This window comes from Podarcis raffonei, chromosome 3 (assembly GCF_027172205.1).
Source record: "Podarcis raffonei isolate rPodRaf1 chromosome 3, rPodRaf1.pri, whole genome shotgun sequence".
Lineage (NCBI taxonomy): Eukaryota > Metazoa > Chordata > Lepidosauria > Squamata > Lacertidae > Podarcis > Podarcis raffonei.
The window spans coordinates 701,037-714,258 of record NC_070604.1 but is presented as its reverse complement, the minus strand read 5'-3'; the positions used below and the strand labels follow the sequence as shown (position 1 = coordinate 714,258).

At 42.6% G+C, this 13,222-nt stretch overlaps 1 protein-coding gene across 3 annotated transcripts in view; it reads right to left on the bottom strand.

The window, feature by feature from the left end:
* Positions 1-13,222, bottom strand: part of COL4A2 (collagen type IV alpha 2 chain) — a 170,191-nt gene that overhangs the window by 42,949 nt on the left and 114,020 nt on the right. For 2 of the 3 annotated variants that reach the window (XM_053380243.1, XM_053380245.1), the window contains 7 exons: positions 12,928-13,091; positions 11,424-11,496; positions 11,220-11,326; positions 5,768-5,969; positions 4,217-4,276; positions 1,635-1,697; positions 181-288 (listed from right to left, as the gene is read on the bottom strand). In XM_053380243.1, coding sequence (XP_053236218.1) covers positions 181-288; positions 1,635-1,697; positions 4,217-4,276; positions 5,768-5,969; positions 11,220-11,326; positions 11,424-11,496; positions 12,928-13,091 — 777 coding nt within the window. The remainder of the gene's footprint in view (positions 1-180; positions 289-1,634; positions 1,698-4,216; positions 4,277-5,767; positions 5,970-11,219; positions 11,327-11,423; positions 11,497-12,927; positions 13,092-13,222) is intronic. The other variant, XM_053380244.1, reaches the window with a different exon arrangement.

The window sequence follows — 13,222 nt, the reverse complement described above, 5'->3', positions numbered from 1 at the left end:
CCTCAGTTGTACAAGCAATTACATTGTTCTATACTGTATATTTTGCAATTCCATTTGTGTGCATGACCAACTTGATTTTTATTGGAGAAGCAAATTACAAATGCGATATATAAACATGGATACATAAATTGAACACTTCAGTTGTCTACAGTACAAGTGTGTTTTGGGTTTTAACCATACCTTGTGGGCCTGCTAAGCCCTCACGACCTTGATCTCCCAGAGAGCCTTTCAGCCCTTTGGATCCATGCAGACCGAGTTCGCCTGCAATCCCTCTTGTACCTTTCGCACCTACATTATTGAAGATATTATGCCAATGAAATGCAATAAATAAAAATATGTACATGTTAAAGGGGAAAATACAAAATAATAATAGAAATATTGGTAATAAATTTATAGCTAGCCTTAGGTAAGTTATATCTTTTAGGGCATTTCCAGATTATGAGAGAACCATTCCTAGTGGTGGAATATCTTATTTCTATGTAATGTAGATTTGCTGCATGCTATTTCTAATGTACGGGTATATATTAAGTGCAACTGAAGGACGGCTGTAGTGTTACAATTTGCAAAATATGGGTAATGGGAATACCGAGCCTTTGGACACAGTTAAAAATTATTTTTCACATAATTTAAATGCTGGGGAATTGTAATAGCGATTTTGTGGCAGAAGTTGTCTACAGGAAAGTTCAAAGAACAGTTAAAACAATAAAACCAGATCTTCAGCTCAGGGAAATGCATCTTCAGGAGCTAGAAGTAATCCAATACTGACAGCCCCCGCTCCTATTTCAGCAGGGAGGACAACCCACAGCGCTGCTGCCACCAGTGAGAAAGCCTGCCTCTACATCACCACAAGCCAACCATCATCAGGCCAAACTAGCCAGGTTCCTTGAGCTGCCTGTGGTGCCCTGGAAGCGAAGGGGAAGGTGGCTTTCCAGTTCATGCCTAGTGAAGAAAGCATCCTCCACGACCGAGACAAGGAACTGAGGCTGTTGCCTTTGGACAGACATTTTACCAAAGTAAAAACAAATACTTGCGGGGGGGGGGGGGGAATCCTCTGAACTGTTGAAATTTTGGATTGGAATATTTAGCCTTTTGCATTCCTCTTAGGATTACATGTAAAGCAGTATTATCATAAAGGGCATGAGAGGAGATCCATGACTTGCAGCATGGAAGGCAGGTTGTAAGTATTTGGGTAACAGTTGTAGGATTGTTAAATAAACAAGCAAGCAAGCAAACAAATCTTATTAGTTGCAAATGATTCAGATAAACGTTTTGATAGCAAGTAGGAAAATTGAATTTGATATGCTGTTGTACTTTTACATTACTTTCAAAGTTGTATTTGCAGACTGATCTGCAAGCTACACCTAAATCTTTTGACTGAAGCAAAAATTATAGTTCCACATTCCTGGAAGTTGCTCTATCTGCAAACTCTCCAAGAAAATGTGAAATAGCAAAGATATAAATAACATTGTCAACTATAGATATGGTCAAATAAGATCTAATAATTATTTTTATAATAGTTTCCATTTATTTCTTTTTGGAATCATAATTATAGTTGAATGATTTGATTACGTATTGTGCATTGTAACTTACTGTATTGTTATTGTTATTGTTATTGTTATTGTTATGGCATTTACCTCTTGGTCCTGGAATCCCTGGAGTTCCTGGAGTTCCTTTTGGCGCTTGAATACAGCTAGTTCCTGTAGATAAACAATACAGATAAAAACAACAAAGTGGCTCTTCAAAGACTTAACAAATGTATTGTGGCAAAAAAATTGTAGGCCAGGGGCCTAAGGATGGAGGAGAAATTTTGTTCCCATCTTAATGCAAATCTACCAGATTCACCCACATGAACCAAAAGGCAGCTATTCTTTGAAATTCATGGATGCAGTTTTCCAACACAAAAACGTGTGTATTGGGGGCAAAAAAAAAAAAAAAGGTAAAGGACCCGTGACAGTTAAGTCCAGTCAGGAACGACTCTGGGGTTGCGGCGCTCATCTAGCTTTACTGGCCGAGGGAGCTGACGTTTGTCCACAGACAGTTTTTCCGGGTCATGTGTGACTAAGCCGCTTCTGGCGAAACCAGAGCAGTGCACGGAAACGCCATTTACCTTCCCACCGGAGCGGTACCTATTTATCTACTTACACTTTGACATGCTTTCGAACTGCTAGGTTGGCAGGAGCTGGGACCAAACAATGGGAGCTCACCTTGTCACAGTGATTTGAACCACCAACCTTCTGATCAGCAAGCCCTAGGCTCAGTGGTTTAGACCACAGCACTATAAATCAGCAGGAAGTGCTGATAGCAGGGGCCCAGGTAAGCCCCACCTTTGAGTCATCTCTCCACCTGAGGCTTGGTTTTTTCACTCACCCTCTGTCACCTTCAGCACCTTCACCTGTTCATTGTCTGATTTAATATTTATTGAAATATTTTAATAAAGAAATAAACATAAAAGCCTCTACCACCCACTTCTCAGTGTGTGTATGTGCCTGTAAACATTTTGTCACAAAGGAAAGAAGTAAAGAAAGAAAGAAAGAAAGAAAGAAAGAAAGAAAGAAGCATACAGTCCTTTTGAGAATGTAATAGTATAGCTACCAATTTAGCAATAGCAGTGTGGCTTCTGGACCAGAAAAATCTCCCCCCATAATTAAACCTAAGATGAAATATGGCCTTCAGTGATGACTGTTTATTCAGATTGGAAGTGGCTACTTAAGTGAATCCCCCAAGGCCATGATCCTTCAAACCAAGGGTAGACGGAAGGTATATTGGGATCTAGTAGTAGGCATCTGGGTGACAGGCAATAGGTTGTTATTATTATTATTAGTAGCAGTAGTAGTAGTCTTAGTATTAACAATAGCAACCCCTCCCCCAAAAGTGAGGGCTTTTCTTCTAAAAATCAGACTGCTGAGTTGAGGAAAGCTCAGGAGAAACACCAAGAGTGGTTTTTGTGCGAGAGAAAAGTTTGTGAGCTCTGTTCTGACAGCAAAAATATGTTCCTGAGCTGAAGTTGAGCTCAGAGGTGCCCAGTTCCTAAATTCTAATGATTTTGCTGCCTTCTCCTCTACTGAACCGCCTTTCTTTTGCCCCTGGTCATTGGTAGGCCTCAAGCTTCTAGTAGAAAGCCAAGTCTGCCAGGCTTGAAGTCTGCTTTTAGCATCCCAAGCAACTGTGGCCTATGATTGGGTTTTCATAAAAGCTTTTGGGTCTTTGTGTCCGAGTCATCATTTAGGAATCCCTTCCTTTGTGGGCTCAGGGACAGCAAAACCAATTGTTGGAAATGACTGAATGCACAGCAGCTTTCCTGTGAGCCATGCTCTGTGTTTAGCTTTCAGGTGGTCAGGAAGAGTGAAAGAGTGGAATTGCACTGCAGAAGAGCTCCTTTAGGCCACTGTCAGTCAGGGTTCACTATGGTTTTGCATCCTGCCTAGCAACATGATCAGGGTTCCAGTGTCCATAAGCAGGGGGGTGGGGCAGGGGTGGTCAGAGACAGGAAGCGGTAAGCACAAAACTGGGTCTTTGACTCAGGTGAATTAAGCCTAGTTTCACCCCTGTGTTTGTGCAACCTTTTACTCAGCAGCAATACTGTCCAAAACTAAGGGCAAAAACTATCTAGTGTCCTCTGGAAGGAAGGAGGACAGATGGTGTTGGTGGTCAAGGAATCTGGCATATCAGGTAACATGTGAAGGAGACAGAGAGGACGTGGCAATGGACTGGGCTGCCTACTAAAAGCTTGATTTAACTGGATGCAAAATAGTAAGATGAATGAAGTTGTATAATGCTACTCACTGGAGTTTTCAACAGTTGCATTGTAATACATTTTGTTAAAAAAAATTTGGTGTGTCAAATTAAAACCCTCTTCAGTTTGCATTGTTGTTGTTGTTTAGTCGTTTAGTCGTGTCCGACTCTCCGCGACCCCATGGACCAGAGCACGCCAGGCACCTCTGTCCTCCACTACCTCCCGCAGTTTGGTCAGACTCATGTTTGTGGCTTCGAGAACACTATCCAACCATCTCATCCTCTGTCGCCCCCTTCTCCTTGTGCCCTCCATCTTTCCCAGCATCAGTGTCTTCTCCAGGGAGTCTTCTCTTCTCATGAGGTGGCCAAAGTACTGGAGCCTCAGCTTCAGTTTGCATTAAGTTCTTCAAAATACAATTCTTGTTATCATTCAGAATCACAGATTTTGCATACAAATTTACATTTTTAAATTATCATATTTTACCTGACTGAATTGGCTCAGTTCTGTTACCTCTGAAAAAGACTTTGACTGTCTGTCCACAATCTGAAATATAAAAAATTAGAACAAAAGAAATTTGGATTTCTTAAATTATGACCGGAAACAGCAATGTTCAACCCACCAACTGTATCTGCAGTGATCTTTTGAAATAAACTTGTTTATTTTGTGAACCACCCTGAGACCTTCAGAAGATGGGTAGTATAACTTTAATAATTAAAAATAAAAATAAATAACAGGACTGTTCCAGAGAATGTATTTATTTAATTATATTTTATTTATTAAATTTATAGACCTCCCTTCATCAAAAAATCTCAGGGCAGTTCACAGAATAAAATACAAGAACAACATTATCCACCTGCAGTTCTATCCAATGAAATGGGACTGCCATAACTGTTCCATGGCATGCCAGCAACTGCCTTTGATTTTTAAATTTGCTGGAAATACATGCAGCAGCGGAGAAAAGAGTATACAGCTTTGTTGGAAAATAAAATAAACAGTCATGAATTGGCCTTCTAAGTCTACAGAGTGAGACATCTCGTGGTGCCCACTCCTCAGCGTCCAGCCAGGGCCTGACACTTGGGTGAATATGAGAGATATCTGGATATTCTGAGATCAGGGTGCCAGGTGCACTGGGTCACTGCAGCAATATCAGTGAGGTTGAGTCATTCACCCTCCCATTGGTTCAGGAAATATGCCTATGTGTAGGTATAACAGTCTCTAGGGTACTGCTTTCATTACGTCTTGCCTATGTCCTGTCCTGTTTGATGTCAGGGTCTGACTCTGAATCTGTGAAAGTCAGGGAAGAGGCTGTGGGTTTTATGCAGCAGTGTTAGCTAACATGGTGATAGTGTTAGAGGATCTCTCTGTGCATACGCATCTTTATTTCAAAGACCAGGAGAACAGTATATGGTAGATAGCAGTGTTTCGCTTTGTCTTGTGTCTGGAGACAGTGAATACTTTGCTACTTTGAACTGTGTGGCAGAGGAGTTTCCCCCTTAACTGAGGATTCTGGAAGAAGCTGTTCTGCTGGGAGCAGGAAATCTCTAAGGCCTCTGCTGGGGTTCCATATACCCTGTGGATATATCACACTGGCTGAAGTACCAAGTGACTTCTTCCACAAGTCACCAACAGAGCATGCAACCCTCAGTGTGGATGTCTCACGTGGCAGCCTGAGGAGATGTTTTATGGGAACAGTGACAGGAAGCACAAACCCTAAGTGCCTGAAGAGCACTTCTCCATAGGCCCTCACAATTTTTACCTGATTTATGAAGGGCGTTATTAAAAAGTAAATTGTTGCAAAACACATGAAAGAAAGTGGTGTCTAAGAAATATACAAGCTATGTAGATTTTGAAGACACAACTCAACCAATGTTCCCAGAAGGCAGTAAGGAATTTGTGTAGCAGACCAAGTCTAATAGGTTTTCAGTGATGTACTCCTATGGCAATGAGGCAAGGGCAGGTGAGGCTGCCCACCTCAAGAATCCCCATATTTTATATGCGGCACAATCACAGTTTCTGACTAGTGTTCATACATACCTATTTCAGCAGGAGTGCCTGGAGGTCCTGGGGAACCTTGGAAGCCAGGACTCCCAGGAACCCCAGGGTCACCCAGAGGGCCAGGATATCCCTTTGGGCCTGGCAAGCCAACACCTGGCAAGCCTTCTTCTCCGGGAAAACCCTTTGGGCCTAACGGACCAGGTTCACCAGGATCCCCTGGTTCACCTCGTACACCATCACCCTGCAAGGGAAGGAAACATACCTCAGCCTGCTTACAACGTATTAATCTATTTTAGCACTGAAATTTCATTTTTCACTTGCTCAGCAGCCTCACTAGCATTAAACAAGAATTCTGAACCAGAGGATATTTTGGCTTTCTTCGACCCAGTAATCACTGTAACAACCAGCAACAAGAGAGCCATAAGCATGAGCTTATGTTTTTAGATTATGCTACCTGATCTTCCAAAGAAAGATTTCTCATGCTTATCATGCTGGCAGCTTTGGTCAAGGTATCCTCCTAGAAAGTTATTGGCTGGAGATGATGGGAATTGTAGTCTGAGGTCCAGCGCCGAGGGCTTCTGGCGGTTCCCTCACTGCGAGAAGCGAAATTACAGGGAACCAGGCAGAGGGCCTTCTCGGTAGTGGTGCCCGCCTTGTGGAATGCCCTCCCATCGAATGTCAAAAAAATAAACAACTATATGACATTTAGAAGACATCTGAAGGCAAAGTGATGAAGACAGTAAATTGAAGGAGTTAATTTTATTAGAAAGATGATTTTGGACAGCTGTTACAAGGTGACACAATGAATTTCAGTTAGGAGGGATTTGAAGACGTCAGTTAACAATGAAAGATAAATTAGGTTTTATGTGTCTACATTTTTGTTTAGTTTCTTTGTTTTTAGTACTGTAATGTGTGTTTTTTATATGTTATATTTGTTATAAATGTGGAAAATCAATAAAAAAAGGGGGGAAATAGAAGACATCTGAAGCCAGTCCTGTTTAGAGAAGTTTTTAATGGCTGATGTTTTAATGTATTTTTAACCATCTGTTGGAAGCCGCCCAGAATGGCTGGGGAAAACCCAGCTAGATGGGTGGGGTAGAAATTATTATTATTATATTATTAGTCTGACACCATCAAGAGTGTTACAGGTTGCCCAACCTGTCAATTTGTATTTCTTCATACAGAAAGTATTGATCTGATTTGTAGAGATCTTTCCTATTCTAATTAATTTAAGAGGGTTCTGGAAGCTTCTCTGTGTGACAGAAACAAGCAGAAAGTTCATGATGTTTGGGTTATTCTTTCAGAGAAGTTGAGTACAGCAGGTCTAAACTGGTTGTTATCTCTTCTTCAAGGTCATGCTGACTATAAAAGTAAGGCCAGTAAGTAAGGCCTGGGTTTTGGTTTCTCTTTCTATCTCTTTTCCTTCTGGTGTGGTGTTTTGTACATAGGATGCTTAGTGTTAAGATTTAGACGTAAGTTATTGCAAGTTTAAGTGAAGTCTGAAACAACTGGATTTCTTATGGACAGTGCCAATCCTGAATGTATTGGATTTGTGATCATTATGCTCATTTGCCTTCAGTAGCAGTAAAGCTCTGCTCGATGAAATATAATTTTCTCTGGTCTATTTTTGGGGAATCCTGAAACATGTTTATGTTTTCACTCTGCTAACTATACATTGGAGTTCTGCTCTGGAACAATATTGAGTAGAATTCCATGACACAACCCTGAGCCTAATTCTAATCGGCCAGGTACTTGACAAACAACACCCCTCCACTCCTCATATTTACAGTCCTGGTTGACGGCCTGATGACATGCTGGTTGTGGGTGTATTTCTCCTTAACTCAGAACAAAGCATATAAAGCATATGAAAACTAAATCACGGTGAGAATATTAATTCATTATTTGGCATTATGCATGAGGAAATTAACAAGAGGTGGCTTTGAAACACAAAACTTGTCCTTGAACATATTTTTGCCCCACAGAGTTTAAAGCCATGAAGGGCCCTGCTGAATCAGACCTCAGTGCCATCTAGTTCAGCACCATGTTCTCTCAGATGGCTGTGTCAAACCCACATGCAGGGTGTGAGGGCAGGAGCACTCTCTCCAGTTGGGCTCCCCAGCAATTGGTATTTAGAGACCTCCCACTTCCACAGCTGCTACACAGCTATCATGACTAGCAGCCACTAATAGATGGAGAAAAACTAATCTATATCCTCCCCCCCCCATCTTACATAATTGTACACACCTCTATCATGTCCTTCCTTGTGTGCTTTTTTCCTAAATTAAAAAGCTCCACATGCCACCTTTCCTCATAGGGGAGTAGCTCAAGCCCCTTGATTATTTTGATGCCCTTTTCTGAACATCTACTTTCCATCCCTACTATATCTTTTTTCAGATGCAGCAATCAGAAGTGTACACAGTATTCCAAGATTTGTGTAGCAGCATTATAATATTGGTAGTTTTATTTTCAATCCCTTTCCTAATGATCTCTAAAATGGAATCCAACTTTTTTGCAGCTGCTGCACACAAGGCTGACATTTTTACTGAGCTATCCAGTAGCACCCCAAAGTCTTGTTCCGGGTCAATTACCATCAGTTTAGGACTCATGAATGTGAAATTATTTTTGTGCCTCATTTTACTGTTGCTTCTGCTAAATAGCACTTGCCATTTTAATGCCCACTTATCCCATCTGGAGACATTCTTTTGGCGCGCCACACAATCCTCTTTTTTTAATCACACTGAATAATTTGGTGTCACCAGCAAACCTGGCCATCTTACTGCTCATGCCTAACTCCAGATCATTTAGAAACAAGTTAAGGAGCAATGATCTTGTCAGGGTACTGCCATCGGAACAGGGTAGGGAAGCAGAGGGGCAGTTGGGTTACAGGGAACTTCTGAAAATCTTGTGAAGCAGTTCCTCTTCCTGTGGTGAGGAAAGCCACACCTCCAGTGGGAAAGAGGGGAAAGGACCAGAGGATGCTGCTGGGAGCCTCAGCACCGCTCGTGGCCAAGCTGGCAAGGAGGGAAGCACGCCCCTTCCATCGCCCACCCTGCGCAGAGGTGCAAAATGCAAAGAAGGAAGAAAAAGGCTGGGGGTGATGAAGCTCTTATGTTGGGGGAGGTCCCGGAAACAACCACTCCCGGATTCTGCTAGCTATTGAGGCAGGCATGAACTTGTGGCTCTATACTGTAAATAGTTTTGCATCAAAATAAAACCTGTAAAAGACAGGTCGGAGTCCTGACTGGTTACTCACAAGCAACCACCATTGCCATCTGACAGATCTCAATGCAGATTATGCCCGGGGGACTCCACTTTCCATATCCCTCCACTAGGAGAACTGCCCATTTTTCAGTGTTTGCTTCCTGTTCTTTAAACATTTACTGGCTATCCCATGGCTTCTAAGTTTACTCAGGAGTCTTTAGTGAGGCACTTTATCTAAAGCTTTTTGAAAGTCCAAGTACACAATGTTTACTAGAATACCTCTATCAATATATCTGCTGACACTCTCAAAGGCTCCACAAGGTTAAATAAAAAAATTTGAAGAATATCTGAAGAAGTGTGCATGCACATGAAAGCTTATCCCCAGAACAAACTTACCGTATTTTTCGCACCATAGGGCGCACCGGACCATAGGGCGCACCCAGTTTTTAGGGGGGGAAATCAAGGGGGGGGAAATTCCCCCAGCCCCAAAGAGCAGTGTACGGGCTGCGCACAACCTCTTCCTGCCGGAGGGGTTGCGTGCAGCTATGGAGCAAGCCAAAGCAGCAAGCGGGATGGATCCCGCTCGCTGTTTTGGCTTCCCCTTTAGCCCCGTGCAGCCTCTCCCTCCCGGGAGAGGCTGCGTGAGGCTAAAGACTCCATAGCCCCGTGCAACCTCTCCTTGCCGGAGGGGTTGCGCACAGCTATGGAGCAAGCCAAAGCAGCAAGCGGGATGGATCCCGCTCGCTGTTTTGGCTTCCCCTTTAGCCCCGTGCAGCCTCTCCCGGGAGGGAGAGGCTGCACGGGGCTAAAGACTCCATAGCCCCGTGCAGCCTCTCCTTGCCGGAGACGCTGTGCAGGGCTTTCCTGGCTTTACTGGGAGGTGGGGGGATTCACCCACCTCCCGCAAAACCGGCAGAAGCCGTGCAACTCCTTTAAAGAGATCGCGGCTTCTCCTGGCTTTTCTGGGAGGTGGGAGAAGGGACTGATGCGGCCAGTCAGTCCCTTCTCCCTCCTGTGGAAAAGCCCGCAAGAGCGCACGGAGCTTGTGTGCAGCTCTTGGGGGCTTTTCCAGCCTGCCTCCCCCCCTGCATTCGCTCCATAGGACGCACACACATTTTCCCTTGCTTTTTAGGAAGGGAAAAGTGCATCCTATGGTGCGAAAAATACGGTAGTTGATCTCTAAGGTGCTACTGGACAATTTATTTATTTATTTTGACTGTGTCAGACCAACATGGCTACTTACCTGAAGCTACAAGGTTAGTTAGGCCTTACAAGCAAAGTTGTGGAATTCTGTGCCAATAGAGGTCATGATGGCTAACATTATATTTGAGTCTCAAAAACAACACTGAATATAAGACAGTGTTATGAGTAGGTTATTGTACCAGCAGGTACAATTGGCCTCCTGTTGGAAACAGGATATGCTTTGTTTATTTCATAAATTTTACACTGCTTGATTGAAGAAAAAACCTCAAAAAAGATAAAACAATAAAACAATCCCTTAAAAAATTACAACTATAATTTAAAACATACAGAAAGTTAAAACTGCAGTAGAATAGACTAAAATTAAAGCTCATTAAACTTTCCAAACACCTGGGTAGGCCTGTCTAAAAAAATGCAGTGAAGGTGCCTGCCTAATATCAAGAGGCAGGAAGTCCCAAGGTGACGCTGCCGCAACACCGAACAATTGAGCTCTTACAGACTATTTGTGCACAGGACTGAATTTATGCTCTCATGAACAACATACTGAGTCTGAAGCATATTAATGTTTAGTATAGGAAGTACCTACTGCTATGCCAAGGATATGAGAGAAACCACCGTGTTACACCAGCACTACAGAGATCTATTTTGACCATGTCTGAATAACAAATGGCCTTCAATGTGACCTATTAATATAGAGGAAACAGTGGCTCGTCAGATGTTGTTTATCCTTTATTTAAAATATTTCTTTAAAATTAAACTAATAAATATAACAATATACAGCAAGGTAAGAGGTAAGCTAAAACAAACCCGTAAAACTAAGGAGTAGAATAGGGAAAAAATTCAAAATACAACCTAAAATGCCTGGGCAAAGAGCATGGTGCCCAAAATATTGTAATGCCAGCACCAGGCATGTCTCTTTGGGGAGGGCATTCCAGAGTCACCACAGAAACGACATTTGCAATGGTTAGCGATGATGAATGAGGAGTGTTAGACCAGCAAACAGCTGCAAGGCTATGGACTCCCCATCCCTGAATTCAAAGAATTCTCTTCTTTGTCACATTGATAAGAAGAAGGTGAAGTGGTTACTTACCGGAAGCCCAGGTAGTCCTGGTAAACCATCTGTGCCGTCTCTTCCTGGCAAACCATCTTCTCCTTTATATCCAGGAATCCCTGGAATTCCTTGGTCTCCTTTAGCACCTAAATGAAACACAACTCGTATAGTAAATATACTGCTGCTAAATGTGGTACATTTGCAGAAATAAAAATAAATTGAAATGCAGAGCTATGGCCATACCTCTTGTGGTAACGTATCGCGAATCTCCTTTTGGCCCTTGTTGTCCAGGTGGCCCAGGTACACCAGGCAATCCCTAATAGTCAAGATTATGAGAATTAAGTTAGTCATATTAGTAACATACAAAAGTGTAAGGGTAAACCCGTTTCCTCTTGCAAGAAAAAGGAATAACCCTCTTGACAAGATGCAGAGAAAATAGGTTTCAGAGTGAAAGGATGAAGAGGCAACATCAATTTCCTGTGTCTGTATGTGTGTGAGAGAAGTAATTGCTCTGTTGCAGGCAGACTATGTCACATAAAGTTGGTTTATAGTATGATCATATTTATGCTTAAAAGGTGAGGGGCATTAGGCAGAGTATGGAAAAAACAATTTCACAAGGCTACAAATAAGTTTAGCAATGGTTAGCTTGGCCTAGGTTTAGGCCGAGTGTGTGTAAAAACGTAGAATACCCACACCTCTGTCCATACAAAAGCAAACAATATTCCGAAAACTGGCCTGAGCACTGAAAAAATAATTCTCACACACAAACAAACACACACACCAAAAGTATCCTCAGTAATTAAAAGAGATTAAAACAAAATAATTAAGAACTAATGCAAATTTCAAGAAAGGAGTGTTTCTGACTAAACATCAGAAATAACTTTCTGATGGTAAGGACTGTTTGACAGTGGAACCAACTACTTTGGAATGTGGTGTACTCTCCTTCCTTGGAGGCTGTTAAGCAGAGGCTGGATGGCCACCTGTCACAGATGCTTTAGTCATGCACAGCAGGAGCTTGGACTAGATGACCTTTGAGGTTCCTCCCAACTCTGTCATTCTGTCATTCCTTTCATGACTCATTAATATTGTACAAAGGGGATCATGATATGTGTGTGCAAGTGGACCCACGTGACAAGTTTGTGTTATGCTCCCAAAATGATGCTTGGACCCTTCCTAAATAAGTGAAATTGAGTTTTTTTTTGTGGTACAGTGGCATATATGTCAGGACTGGTCGTTGTCCTCTTCAGATCACCACACAAATGCTTCTTGTTCTTTTATAAAACTTTTTATTGCGTATTAACAAAACATTCTTATAAACGGTTCTTAACTATTATTCCTCGGAGTCACTTCTTTCAGATACCTTCTGAGCTATGCTTCTCCATGACCAGCCACCCTCAAAATGGCGAAGGCGCCTTTCCCTTCGTTTTCCCGCTCTTTTTTCTAACCTCCTGGCTAGAGCTGGCCTGTATCTCCCCTCCTCCGAATCTGAGCTAGAACTCAACCCTTGCCTTTCCTGGGAACAGCCGGTCCCTCCCTGTTGTTCCTCTTGCTCTCTTCTCTTCCATTCACTGCTCTCCTCCCCCCCTTGGGGAATGCCTTCTCCCTCTGGGAAACTGGAATCTTCTAACTCTAACTCTTCCCTGACAATATATACCCAATCAAAATAAATCTACATTTGTTTAAATAAATTGCATAGGAAACATACTTAATGATATGGAAAAAAGGTGTTACAACATAAATGCCATACTTTTGAGCCAGCAAAGCCAGGCACTCCATGTGGGCCTTGATCACCAGGGTCTCCTTTTCTCCCCACCGGCCCCATTGGACCTGGAAATCCTGGTGGACCAGGTTGCCCAGCAGGGCCTCTTTTTCGTTCGGTACTTTCAGCACATTTACAATCTCCTGGCTCTCCTGCAAAACAATATTCAGAGAAGGAGACCTAAGAATTGCCCTCTTGAAAGCATATTGTAGAAGCTAAGAGTGAGCAGCAGGGGTTAAAGTGCTCAAGCTCGGCTTCTTTGCCCTTTGGTGCCTCAGGGACC